This window comes from Cavia porcellus, unplaced genomic scaffold, assembly GCF_034190915.1.
Source record: "Cavia porcellus strain 051 isolate PalLab524CR breed Dunkin Hartley unplaced genomic scaffold, mCavPor4.1 scaffold_31, whole genome shotgun sequence".
Classification (NCBI taxonomy): domain Eukaryota; kingdom Metazoa; phylum Chordata; class Mammalia; order Rodentia; family Caviidae; genus Cavia; species Cavia porcellus.
In genome coordinates this window covers 11863701-11877979 of record NW_026947514.1, presented here as the reverse complement: position 1 = coordinate 11877979, position 14279 = coordinate 11863701, and the positions used below count along the sequence as shown (strand labels likewise).

The 14279-nt window shown below is 48.8% G+C and overlaps 1 protein-coding gene across 1 annotated transcript; it reads left to right on the top strand.

The window, feature by feature from the left end:
• Positions 1–531: 531 nt before the first annotated feature.
• LOC100720020 (alpha-1-antitrypsin-related protein-like) lies at positions 532–4702 on the top strand. The gene is made up of 4 exons (XM_003462657.5): positions 532–1347; positions 2493–2763; positions 3497–3644; positions 4451–4702. The coding sequence occupies exons 1-4, from the start codon at positions 708–710 to the stop codon at positions 4640–4642; spliced, it is 1251 nt and encodes a 416-aa protein (XP_003462705.3). The 5' UTR covers positions 532–707; the 3' UTR covers positions 4643–4702.
• The last annotated feature ends 9577 nt before the right edge of the window (positions 4703–14279 follow it).

Here is a 14279-nt window from a genome sequence, read left to right as displayed (position 1 = left end):
TTACATTTGTTCAATTGTAAGAGGTGTTCAAGGTGGTATCCATTAGCTTTCAGATATTTGCTAGTATGGCAAACTTCTGAAGTGTATATACATTTTTTTGGGCAGACTCTGTATCTATTAACTCTTTAGATAACTTCCAGCCCAATGTCTCCTCCACTTTCTCTCTTCTCTGAGTTCATGGTCCTCGGTCCTGTCTGTCTTCTTACTGGTCTTGAAGCCTGGGAGATGGCAATACCCACCACTGTTTTCCTCAAGGGCTGTCATATGGGGTTGTATCTGGGAATGAGCTTTGATAGCTACATTTATTCTATTTAGTTACCCCCATCATTCCTATATTATTGTACAGATTTTATTTGTGCTGGGAATGGAATCAGAACCTTGTAACATTAGGCATGTGCTGCTCCACTGTGTTAAATCCACAGCCATACAACATACACAAATGTCCCACCTATAAACACCACCATCACATTAGCTTTCCATTCTCCTAATACTGCACACGGGGGATTGGATTCCAACCTGAGTTTCAGAGGGAATAAATTATAGTTATCATAATAGATGATGATGTAGACAGTACAAGGTGCAGATTAAGAACATAAAGATGGTTAAGGAATTGAAATGGCTTTTACACGATGTCTACCGTTAATCAACGGGCATAACCATGGGCCCTGAAGCAAGGTTTGGCTTTCTCATCTCTGTCTTTCAGGACAATGTCATCTTCTATTTCTAGAGGCCTCTTCACACTAGTTGGCTTGTGCGTCCTTCTTCCTGGCTCCCAGGCTGAAGCTCCTGAAGAAATAAATGTACTTCATCGTGATCATGAACACCATAAATACATGGTCTGCAATAATATTCTCTACAGTGCTATTGACTTGGCCTTTAACTTGTACCAAGAGCCAGCCAGTTGGTTAAAAACTTCCAATGTCTTATTGTCCCCAATGAGCATTGTGGCTGCTATTGCCATGCTCTCTCTGGGGACAAAGGGGGATACTCACATGGAGATCCTGGAGGGCCTGAAGTTCAACCTCAGAGAGATGCCTGAAGAGCACATTCACCAGTGCTTCCAGTTTCTCCTCCACATCCTCCAGACTCCAGAACACCAGCTCCAGCTGACCATAGGCAGCGGCCTGTTTGTCAGTGACAGTGTGATGATCCTGAAACAGTTTTTGCAGGATGTCAAGAAGTTGTACCACTCAGAAGTCATCTCCATCAGCTTTGGGAACTTGATACTCGCCGGCGAACAGATCAGCTCTTATGTGGAGAAGGAGAGCCATGGAGAAATAGTGGACCTGATCACAGACCTAGAGGAAGACACAGAGCTCATTCTGGTGAATTATATTTCCTTCCATGGTAAGGAGAGAGTCCAGCCTCAGCCAGCTCCACAGAAATAACCCAATATGCTCTCAGAGCCTCACTGCTTGTACTTTCCTTGACATCTTGGTGTGGAACAGGATGGGTCACCCCAAGTTGGGCTCTCTAATACTCAGTTCACATGCAATGAAACAGTTTCTGTGAACCAAAAACATTGGAGAGTGATGATTTAATGTAAATCATGTCTCCATGTTCTCTGTGGGACTCACAGTGAAAATATCAGTGAGAGAGGGGCACAGGAAGCAGAATGTTTGCCTAAGAATCAGCAATACGAACTGGAGTAGGGTGGAGACAATAGTGTTTCATAATTTAAACAATACTAGAGTCATGGAAGAATGCGAGCTTTGGAGTGTGAGAGACAGGTTCAAATCCTGCCTCCACCACTCATTGGTCTTAATATAGAGTAAGTCATTTGACTTCTTAGAGAGTGCATTTTTTTTTCTTATCATAGCCAAAAAACCAAACAAAACCCACTGCTGTCATGTTTTGAAAGGATTAATCAAGGTATATAATACATGGGTTTGGGTGCAAATCCGTTCCTTTGTTATCAAGTGTTGGAAGGATTAATCCAGTTTTATAGTATGCAGGGGCACACAGAACTGGGCGACGAGCCTCAATATTCAGCCTACCTTCTTGGAAGCCGAGGTGCATTAGTACAGCAGAGGGGAGGCAGCTGGGCTGACCTGCTTCACACGCTGTCCAGGAGCAGGCCTCGGGGTGGAACCCAGAGTGTCTACCCTCAGTGTGACTGAACCACCCATCTGTCAGGAACAGGAAGCCTCCAGGAAAGAGTGCCCAGGTGTGACTTAGAGACCTCTGTTCATGCCCGATAATTTCATTAGCATCCTTGGTCCTGTAGCAAACACATAGAAAATGTAAATAAAGATGTTTCTTCTTTGGAGCCAGCTTGTCACAAATCAGCCTGAGTATATCCAAATTCCAGGTCCCCTTCCTGCTTCAGGGTATTTCGTGAAAGCCCGTCAGCAAGTGCTTGTCTTTATCCCATTTGACAGATGACCAGTGTGAGTCTCAGGGGGCAGTGTCTCAGGAGGGACTCAGGGCTGCCTTCCTCTGACCCAGGTCCTAAACCTCAGTCCCTCCCCTGCCTGACTCTCTCTCTCCAGGAAAATGGACTGTTCAGTTCCCAGCTGAACATACTGCGGAAGAAGACTTCTACATAGATAAGGACACAGTCATCAGGGTGCCCATGATCAATCGCCTCGATGTATTCTTACTGGGCCGGGATGAGGAGCTGTCTAGCTGGGTGCTGGTCCAGCATGCTGTAGGTGACGTCATGGCCTTCTTCATCCTGCCCGACCCAGGGAAGATGCAGGAACTAGAGAAAGGCCTAACACAGGAACACTTAGATAAAATCCTCGGAACCATAAGTGAAAGGTGAGTCCTCAGTGCCAGAAACCACCTAGGAGCTCTGAGCCATGTCTAGACGGAGGTCTTTTAGGACTGGCAGGGGCCTGGGGAGGGTGGACCCCACCCTTGGGTCACAGCTGTTGGGAATGACCTTGTGCTTCCATCCAGACCCAGTGTCAACCCACTGCAGTGGCCAGGCTCAGTGTAAGGGTCAGTAACCAGAGCACTGCAGGCACAGATCCTCCCACCATGGACAATGCCTCTTCCCACAGCACAGTTATGTCAGGATAAAGAACAGGGTAGGGGCCTCCAGGCAGAGGTGGCTGCTGAGTGTGGCATCTGTGCTGTTCCTAAGGGGAGAACCTGAGGTATGTGGAAAGGCCAGAAACAGGAACCAGTTTCTACTCAGCCCCTGCTGTACTCAGCCACACTCCACTGAGAGTTTGGTACTCCTGGGAGAGAGGGGACCACACACTACAGGACAGGATGATATCACTTCCAGGAGGGTACCTTGCATCTGTCCGAGTACTCCTTCAAGGCTTCTCTGGGGCTATCTGGACAAGAAGGTCCCTGTGAGGTTGACATTCTCCACGCCTGGTAGGGAGGGAACTGAAGCTCTGACCAAGCAGGGCAGCTTCTCATCCTGCTGTGGAGGGGACAGGGCACTGATACGAGACACAACCAGGAAGGACACAGGCTGGACCCCAGCAGAACACGAGAAACACTGTAAATCTGCTGCCTTTTCCCTCACGCCTGCCAGGTCTGCCAGGATACACTTTCCCCGACTGACCATTTCTGCAACCTACGACCTGAGGAGCATTCTGAGCACACTGGGCATCACCAAGATCTTCAGCAATGAAGCTGACCTCTCAGGGGTCACGGAGGTGGCATCCATCAAGCTCTCTGCGGTGAGGTCACATCCTGACAGCATTGCCCTCAGTGTCTGAGGAGCAGAATGAGTGTTGGGAAGAGCTCGGGTGTGTGGCTGGGCAAGGAATCACGGGCAGCAGACAAGGTCCGGGCTGAGCTCATTCCCAGGACACATGGAATTAACTGGGACAGGAGGGCCCGGAGGAGGGGACAAAGGAAGTGGCTTCCTGTGCTGCTGGCACTGCAGGGACCTCCTCTGAGAGTCTCACTAACTCTCAGTCTCATCTGTTTTAGGGCCTTTGGGCCCCAATTGACCCACATTTATTTCAAAGGTGTTCTAGAACCTTCCATCTGTGCAATTTAGAGCTGTTGGTGGAATACCAGGTCTGAATTATCAGTTCAGCTAAAGGGACCTACTGTTTAGAGAAAATGAAGGGGACCAAGAGAAAGTGCAGGCCAAGGAGGACTACATCCCATCACTGAGAAGGTCACCAAAAGAGTCCTTGTTCCAGTAGATCATTACCTTACACTGGACAGGAAGACTTGTGAGAGGATATGGCCTCCACACATCCTCCCTTCTAAATATTTTGTGAGAGGATGTGAGAGATGTGAAACATAGAGATAGAAAGGGGAGCAGAGGACACAGGATGAGGCCAGGCAAAGGCTAAGACTGAGGAAAAATTCTGGTGTGACCACATGGGGCAGGGGCTGTGGACAGAGAAGGACCACCAGGAGGAGAAAGGCCCTTGTGAGGCTGCCCAGGAAGAAAGTCACACTCAGGATTTGAGTCTGGCCTTTGGTGGGAACGGCCCATCCTCAGAGCCTGCCTCTGCCTCTTTTCCAGGCTGTGCATAAGGCAATGCTTACCATTGATGACAAAAGGATAGAGGCCGAGTGGGCCACTGACTTGGATGACAGTGCCTGGGCAAAGGCCCTCACCGTCAAGTTCAACAGGCCCTTCCTCCTCTTCATCCAGGAGGAAAACACCAACATGCTGCTCTTCATGGGGAAAGTGCTGAATCCCAAACAGCACTGACCGCTTCAGCGCTTCCCTGACCAGGTCTCCTTCCCGGGTGACATTAAAGAGATGCTGATCTGGCCACTGCCTGTGTGTGACCCACCCCTTCTTCCCCCTGTGTCCGAGTCTCCCTGTGCATCCCCAGGTTACACACGGAGGTCGCAGTACCTCTCAGTGTCACTGCACCATTGTGTGTGGGGTCCCTGCTGTGTAGTCTGTGCTGGGAAGGACAACTGTGGCTGTGTCCTCATCCTACAGCCCCGGGCCCCTCTGCTCCTGAAATCTCCAATCCTGCCTGGGCGACATGAGGGGCTCAGACACCAGCTCAAGGTCCACAAGTGTCTCCTGTCCCCCAGTGAATCCACACCCTCCCCCCCCACGCATGCACACACCCCACTGCCCACACTGTGTCTCCCTGCAGCGCTGGCCACACCCAGCCACTGCCCCTCCTGCTGCTCCCAGAGCTGCCAGCTCTCCACCTGGCACAAAGCTGCCACCTCTCCAGCCATGCCACCCTTCCCACCTTGTCACTTCATCAGACTTGGCTCCTACCGCCCACAAGTTCCTCCTGAAACCAGCAGCGCTGGGCTGCCATGGAGACCCTCCTCCTCAAGCTGGACAGGCACCAGCCTCACTCTTTGTCCCTCCATTGCTACCCCAGGAGCCTTGCACATCTCCTCATTGAAGCAGCTCCTTTCCCCATTTGCAGGAGGGACACTGAGTCTTGGCATCTATCCCTTCTCAAGCTCACCATGGCCACCATCCCCAAGGCTATTTACCCTCCATTCCTGCTCCTTCCTTGGCATGTGGCCATGGTACTTTGGGTGACTCTGTAAAGTTACGATCAAGTGTCCCAAGCTAAGGAGGAGGAAGAACACCACGGCCCACTCTTCAGGTCCCTGTTGCCTGCTCTTTCCTGAGCTCTACTTGGGGCCAAGAGTACCCCCACAGCCTCCTTAAGGTTTCCCAGGGATGCTGGAAGCTGGTGAGATAGCATTAGTGCATCCTGCTCCATCCTGGGCTCCTGGCAGTATTCCCCACTGCCTGGACTCTCCCAGAGTCCCTGTCCTTGGACTCACTGCCTTGCCCACTTCATCTGGAAACCACTATCTGCCCGCTCACAGAATGGGTGGGACATATGGCACAAAGTTCAGCCATATGATTCTTAAATTTTAGGTGAAAATTGTCAATGTGTCCATTTTCACATGCCTCAGTGATGGAAGAGCACCCAGGGTTTTACTCTGTCCTGGGGTAGATGGGAGGGAAGCAGCATGGCAGCACCCAGCTCAGCAGGGCTATGGAGTAGTGAACATTTTCCCAGGAAGAGCACATCCCTGTGGGCTAGATTACAGCCAGTACCAAGGCCAGCCTGAGGACAGCAGTACCAAGGCCAGCCTGGGGAAAGATCACCAAGGACCATATCTATCCCATCACCCTGAGTCCTGTGAGCTGAGGACTAAGCCACTTCCTGCACTGGGTTGTCACACTAAGGAGCCCTTTGGTGACACATAGCATTTGTCTCTTACCTCCTTGTGGTACCAAAGCAAACCAGACTTGGAGCTCAGACAGTGCACATTCCAGTCCTCATGAGAGACTTCCTGGAGCAGATCCATGGGGAAGAACACTCAGGGATGCATCAGGTAACCATTTTTAACTGCCACCACAGAACAGGCACACTACTAGGTCCCTGAAAGGTGTCCACCCGTATCTCCTCTCATCTGCTTCCTGCAGTGGCTCTGGGGTGGCCTCAGAGCACCCTCCAGCCCACCCTCTAGATGGTCTGGCACCAGTTGGATATGTGAACAAAGCCAGATCAGAGAGGACAACAAGGACCTCAGGCAACAGTAGTAGGTAACACACAGATACCAGCCACACCAGTCTCACCCCAGCAGTGTGCCTGGTCACAAAGGAACTGAGTGTCCCAAGGCCTGAGAGTGTGTAACGAACAGTCAGTGCTGTGCAGTCAGCCACAGCCTCCCTGTGGTCTCCACGCTCTGCTCAGTAAGTTGTGCTCCAGAGGCCTGATTTGCCAGGGTGCATTCTGTGAGCCTCCCTACAAGGTTTAGCCTCCTTGACATTCCATACAGGGAAACTGGGGCACAACGCAGCTTTTATGGCAGAGCTAGGACCTGAGTCCAGGTAGCTGCACCTTAGATCATTCTGGGCACACTTGGGTGGGTAAACTGCTCATCTTGCAGCTCCCAGGTGACCCAATAGGTCACCACAGGTGTGGGTGCTGGTTTAGTGCCTCATCCTCCATGTGACACTTCCATACCTAGTGGACACTGGACCCCTGTGATCCCCCAGTCTCTGTAGAGTGCTGAGGAGCAGCATGGGCATCGCCTGCCTCTTCTCCAGTGTATCCTCTGCCTCTGACAGTGCAGGTCCACCCCTTTGCTTGCTGAGCCTCGCTTTCCTGCCCAAGGAGCCCACATCCCTGATCTATTCATGTAACTCTGGGTCCCAAAGGGAAAGTGTACTCTATAGTTCCTCATATAACCTAGTTTCCTGTTCTCTTTCCTCCCCTCCTCTCCATTATTTGCATTCTCCCAGTTCTCGTCTGTGTGTTCTTTCCCTGTGCCGATGCTGCAAGTTTACAAAAGCCACCATACTCTCGCCTAAGACCTGCCTTCTCTGGTCATATCTGGGTGTCAGTTTTGATGGCTACAATTATTTCATTTCATCTCCCACCAACATATCCTGAAAATGAGTTTTGGAGAATCTTAAATATCTGATGTCTTAGTTACTTTCTTGTCATCGAGACAATTCTTGACACCTGCAAATTAAAAGAGAAACTTTAATTTGGCTCACAGTTTGTAGAGGTTTCAGTTCATAGCTGGCTCCAAGGCAGGGCAGCTCTGCAAAGAGGAATAGCAGAGGAGAAACAGTCCATAGCATGGCGGGGAGCAGAAAACAAGATCAAAGGAGGGAGGAGGAATATAGATCTTTCCAGGCCAGATTCTGGCAAAGTACCTCCTCCAAACAGGATTCACCTCCCAGCAGCACATTTATCTATGAATTCACCACTGGACTAGTGCACTAATTAGTACCACAGAGCCATTATCCAATCATTCCCCAAGCCCCACCTATGAGCTCATGAGACTTTGGGGGGATATCCTGATATAAACCATAACATTTTACCTCTAGCCTTCAAAAGATTCATGGGAATCCCTTTATGAAAAATGCATTTAGTTTATCTCTAAGAGTAGCTAGAATTCTAACAATTTTAGCATTGCTGAAAAGTTCAAATCCAAAGTCTTTTCTGATACTTTAGGCAAACTCTTATCTATGAGCACTTGTAAAAATGGAAATAATGTTAAATACTGCCAATGTACAAAGGCACAAGGTAACATGCCTGTTCCAAAGGAGAGGCATGAAAGGATAGAAAGAAATGGGGCCAAACCAAAACCAAAATCTAGGAGGGCAAATGTTAAATCCTACAGTTTAATATCTAGAATGCTGGACAAATTGTGGTGAAAAGTGGACTCCAAAGGGCTTGATTTGCTCCACCCTTAAGGCACTGCCAGTGGTTGTAGTGCTCACAAATTCTCTCTTGGTTTGGTTTTCCTCACTACTTGCAGTTTCCTTCAGGTGATCCATACTCCTGGATTCTGCAACTTTCTGGGGTCTCCAGTGCATCTTCCGCTTCACACAACTTTGTGAACTGCTCTGTAAGGAGTACACTGTCTGGCCTGTCAGGCCTTCTGAAATCTGGGTGCAAGCCTTCTTGATGCCACAACTCTTGCAATCTGCATGCCTGTAAAACCAACACCACCTGAATGATGTCAAGGTCTGCTATTTGGGAAATAGTCTACCTTTCTGCATCTTGCTGGGGTTGCTGAGGCCTCTGAGGGCCTGGATAGCTGCACACAGTGAAATGAATCCTGGGGAATCATCTCCCATTCCCTAGGCTGATGCTCTTCTCAAAGCAAAGTGCTACTTTTCCACTTTAGGATCTGTGAAAGGTAGGGCTTTCTGATTCCTCTCGGCCCTCAACATATCCTTTGTATTGTCCAGATCTAAAGAACTTGGCTTCTTTTTCAATGCTAACCTTTAAAGCAGTCAAGCTCTCTTTTACTCCATCTTTTCAGTACCCTACAGAACTGGAGCTTTCCTTTTGTCCAAACTCAAAGCTTTTAAAATTGTTCAGTTGTGTTTTACCCTGGATTCCCAAGGTAAAACTGGCTTAAAGCCTCCAACAGTACCTGAGCCTAAGCCTGACTGTCTGGCTGCCTTGAAATTTCCTCCTCTAGATTAAATAGTCCTCTGCTCTTTAGTCTCAGATCTCAGTCTTAGATGTCTCAAAGTTTCAGAATAGGAACAACATACATGCTCTGGAGCAAATGCCAATAGAGTTCTTGTTCATAATCAAAACCCCCGAGCTTGGTCTCTACATCTGCATTTCTGCCAACATTCTGGTCTTCTGAGGTCTGACCAGAATCTCTCATTAAGCTGCCTGCAGCATTCTAGGATTGCTTCTCCATTTTGCATTTGCAAACCTTTCCAAAATCCTCCCACAAGCCAGTTCGAAAGGCTTCTGAACTATAAGAAATAGAAATGTAAAGTGATCCATTTTTAAGATGTTTTTAACGAGTGCAAAGTGTTTAACTGAGTGCAAAGCTGCTAATAGACAAAATTGCCTAATTGCCTGAAGCCAAGAATGACGTCATGCATCTGAATGGCTCCTAATCAAGAGGGGAAGGACTAGATAATGAATAAAACATGACTTCACTCTGCTACCTCCAATTGGAAAAATACTGACAGTTAAAAAGTATCCACCTGTGGTTTAATCATTTACCTTCAAACTCACAAAATGTTTGCAGAGATAATAAGCCAATGGTCTAGGCAGAGACTGGGAAGACTGTGCAGGCAACAGCATGCAGAAACATAGAAACACCACCCAGGAATTGGGGGCAGATTTATTTTTATGTTGACAGGCACTGATCAAGATCATTCCCAGAATATCAGACCCAGATTTCTGGTCGTCTATGGCTTTTATATGATGCACAAGCAGGAGGTACAAATGAGGAACAAAGGTGAGACAGAACAATTTGGCAGTTCTTCTGATTAGCTAGCAGGGTGAGATCATTGGTTACAAGGGTAGATTAATGATCATCAGTTTACAATGCTTGGTACAAAAGGTACAGTTGGACACCCTGTCCGTTTGGTTACACTTTTGCAGTTATAGGGGTCAAGAAAGTAATTGCAAAACCATGAAGTAATTACAGAGCTAGGCAGTTTCCAAAAAACAAAGTTTTAAAAAGAACAATTTGTCTTGTACAGCTTTTCCCTTCATTCCCACGTAATAGTCAGCTGATAAGGACCTGGGAGATGGGGCCTGCATGATAGGGATAAACAGCTCCAGATCTGTCCATTGTACACCATCAAAGGTGGGGGGTGGAGCTTGTTCTTCACATGAAGTACATGGTCATATTACCTCAACAACCCCAATTACGGCAACAAAATGTGTCTTAGTTACTTTCTTACTTCTGAGACACAATGCCCAATACTTACAAGTTAAGGGGAAAAGTTTTGTTTTGGTTTACAGTTTGTAGAAGTTTCAGTCCACAGTCAGCTGGCTCCAAAGCAGAGTGGCATTTCAGGGCAGAAACAACATTTGGTATGGTGGTAGCATGGTAGCAAAGATCGAAATCAAAGGAGGAGAAAGGGATATAAGGTTTTCTAGGCCACATCCCCAAGGACCCATCTCTTCCAATCTGGTTTCACCTCCCAATGATATGTAGTTGTGGGAAGCCGCCTATGATGGCGCCCATTTCCTGCTTCCGGGTTCTTCCCGGCCTGAACAAGCCCGCCAAATTGTCATATCTGCCCAGTTACCCGTGACGCTAGCCTATCAGCTTGTTAGGCGCGCTTCTCTGTGATTGGATACTGCTTCCCCTTATAAGAGGTTGTTCCTGCCCCCAACGGGCGGAAGAGGAACCAACGTTGAGGGTGGCGGACCTTGTTAGGTCCGGTTCGCTGTACGCAATAAAGTTTGAGAGCTGATCCTGCTCGAGTTTGGTCTCCTGTCTCCCGCGGCTCCGGTCATGTAGTTATGAATTCATCAGGACTAACCTACTGATGAGTATCATACCTATGATCCAATCATTTCCCAAAGCTCCACCTGTGAGTGCATGTGCCTTTTGGGGGACATCTAGACATAAACCATAGCATCTGCCAAAAGTCACATAGCAGCTGGTGACAGTACCAGAAACTAGTAATTATTTTACCCCCTTTATCCCAAATACATTTTTTTCTGGAGAGATGAAATTCTGCATAACACCATCAAAGCTTAATCCAGGATGGGGATACTTATGGTGGTCAGGACAGACTGCTGAGTTTCTGGTATGTTCTCAGCCCCAGTGACCAGAGTCTTCAGCTTCTTACTGATCCAAGATCCCATTATAAAGAAGGAGCCAAGGTCCCACTGTCACATCAAGCCATTCCCAGCAGACCATCCTTGGCATGCACAAACCCCTGACCAGAAATAGTAACCCCGAGGTCCCAGATGATCATGACTGGTTGTATTGTCTGGAGAAGGTTCCTGTACTGCCCTCAGCCCAGCCTTTCCCTTTTCCTCTTTTCACTCTGAGACCGAATGCAAAGTCTGGGAAGGTCTCAAAGACAAGGGTTGTCTTGTGGGCTTCGCCAGCTGCACCCTCAAGGTCCAGATGTCTCAGGACACAAACAATTATCAAGATCATGCTCCAGGGGCCTGCAAGTCATGGATGTTGTGGTTGGGAGAAAAACGAGATGCATGAAATGTGTGGAATGTGGGGAGCTTGGGCAGGAATCAGTCAGACTGGGATCATCACCCTGCTCTGCATTCTGTGTGTCCTTGTCAGAAGACCTTGCTTTCTCTGTCCGCAGATTCATTGTGTGCTACATGATGGGGATCAACAGAAACCCCATAACTTCCCTGGCACAAGGAAGCTCTTCCTTATCCAACAATTTGCTGCTCATCTTGGACAATTTGTTTATTTTTTCTGTGTCTCAGTTTCTTCTTTGTAAAATGAAGGCTGGGTCACTAGTACCCCAAGGTCATTGCAAAAGCAAATGGAGCAGTCAAGGGCATGGGCTCACATTAGTGGCCCCAAACCCATGGAAAGAAATTCTGCAACTCCTCTGGAGGACTTAAACAGCTGTGACCTGTGAAGCTTGGCCTCTTTTTTGCTTCGTTCTGACGTAAACACTGTTGTAGAAGGCTGAATAACAGCCACCCAAGATACCCAGGACCTGGTCCTGGAACTGTGAAAGAACTTTATGGTGTAACTGAGACCTTACTAGCTTCCAAACATGGAGATGGTTCTGGGTTATCTGGGGAACAATAGGATCAAAAGGATCCTTATAAGAAGGCAGCAGGAAGGACAGAGTCAGAAACAGGAAAACACAAGCACAGGTCTTAGTGACACAAGAAAGTGGCCAGGAGTCACGGTTTTCATGTGCCCTCTTATGTCAGGAACAGACAAAACACCTGATCTCCCAGGAGCTTCCAGGAACAACCATCCCTGCTGACAGGCTGACCTGAACCCTGATCACCACAAATGTAAGAGAATGAATTTTTTGTTATTTTTAAGTCACTGAGTTTGTGGCAATTTGTTACAGCTGCACAGCAAACTTACCAGCATCCGGTAAGAGCCTCTGCTATATTTCCATTGGTCCAGAAATTTCTAGGCTCACTGCCAGGTGTAAGAGGTGGAGTACACAGAGATCCTGTGCCCAAGGAGCTTCCATCCTTCTAAGTAATTATGAGAGATAACTGAGAGGCCCCACAAGCACACAAACAGACAGAGCATGGAGCAATCAGGGCAGAGAGGCATCCTGAAGGGCACCAATTGAGGAGAGTCTCAGCAAAGGGTAGAAGCCTGGCCTACGGAGAGGGGAAAAGGGGGTGCAGGCACCCAAAACCCAGGGCTGGAGGGCTCAGGGTTGCTCAGAGCAAAGCAGGGGAGAGTGTTCTTATTGAACATGATCTAGTGGGCACCTTCCTTCTGTCCATGTGCCCAGGGAGCCCCAAGAGTCTACTTTCCATGAACTCAAGGCATGTGAACTATTGTTAGAAGAGAGTCACAGAACAGGTGACACAGGGGGATGTGAACACAGACAAGTGGTCAAGGAGGACAGTTAGGCTTCCAGAGAGACAAGCTATAACCCAACCCAAATAAGTGGCAGCTGACCAAGAAATTGGGGGAAAGTATATTCCAGACAGAGAAGCCAGCCAGACACAGGGCCAGGCAGGTGGGTAGGTCAGGAGGGAGGAGTTGGAGGAAGGGGAAGAAAGACCCAGTTATGGAGAGCTTGGGGCTGGAAGGCAAGTGTATCAGGAGGATGCCAGGTGACCAGCAGGAGAGAGTTCACAAGGCAAGTGTGACAGCTTCCTGGGGCCCACTAAACTAGAAAATGTGTATCTGTTGTGAAATTTACTCCAGCTGTGCCCAGAGGTTTCCTGGAGAGCATGCCCAGAAAGGTCAGCAGATTGCTCCAGAGCTGGGTTGTGCCTGATGCATGGCCATGGTTCAAGTGTTTGGATTTCCTGGCCAGGCTGTACAGTGAAGCTCAAATAGGGGAGGAAACGAACAGGGGAGTGAGTAGTCACCTTTCAATGGCTGTAATGAAATACCTGAGGAAATCAACTTTCAAAGGGAAAAAGTTGATTTTGGTTCACAGTTTCAGAGGTTTCTGCCAGGGACACTTGTCCCTGCAGCTTTTCTGGTCATGTGGTACAGGAGATCTGCCTACTTCAGGGCAGTCCGGAAGCACAGAGACAGTAAGGAACAAGGGTCCTAACATCCCTACAAAGATACAGCTCATGACTCATTTCCTGCCAGCAGGCCACACCTCCCAATAGCCCTGGGGCCTGTACCCAGCCCCTCACATATGAACATTGGAGCCACTTCAGATCTAAACTATGGCAGCAAGGGAGGGCACTGAGAGACACTGTGCAGGTAAAGGACAGGAGGGAGAAACCCTGGGTGACAGCGCAAGGAGGAAAGAACCTTGTAGCTGCAGGGCAGGAAAGTCTGAGTGGAGCCTGCCCGATGCAGAGCCACTCTGTGTGATGACAAGGTCTAGTGCAGCCATGGCATTGGATGGACGATGCAGAGGGACAGCAATGGGTGTGGGAGATGATGAGATCGAGGAGCAGTATGATCACCTAGAGCATGGGCTGTGGACCCCCAGAGTCTCAAACGCTGGAGGAGCAGGGGGAAGAGATAGGGAGGTCAGCGCCAGTGTCAGCTTCATGGACAGGGATTAGGAGGCTCAGTAAGCGGAGCCGAAAACACTTATAGGGGGCAAATGGGCAGCCCCACAACCGCACAGAAGGGGCTGGTCCTCAGGGAGAACCACAGAGGCCCAGATTTATCCCAGACAGGGAGAGGAGGCCAGCACTCCTGGAGCCTGTGATAGTCTGAGAAGCAGGGCCACTGGGACCTCAGGTGAGACTGAGGATCAGGGCTCTGGGCCTAGGGGTTTCCTGGAGAGCAGAGCATGCTTCACACAGCTGCACTCATGTCCATCAGCAGCACCACCCTGCGCGTATGCTTACGTTGGACCAAATGGTATGGAGAAGCTGCACTGGAGTTCATTCCCAACACAGAAATACCACGGAACATTCCAGATTCCAGCTTCTCCAGGACAAGAGAAAGATCTAGCA

Excerpts from the sequence above, each read along its gene's own strand:
- LOC100720020 (XM_003462657.5), top strand. The coding sequence starts at position 708 with ATGTCATCTTCTATTTCTAGAGGCCTCTTCACACTAGTTGGCTTGTGC. Across the intron at positions 1,348-2,492 it reads GAATTATATTTCCTTCCATG|GAAAATGGACTGTTCAGTTC; the intron begins GTAAGGAGAGAG and ends CTCTCTCTCCAG. Across the intron at positions 3,645-4,450 it reads CATCCATCAAGCTCTCTGCG|GCTGTGCATAAGGCAATGCT; the intron begins GTGAGGTCACAT and ends CCTCTTTTCCAG.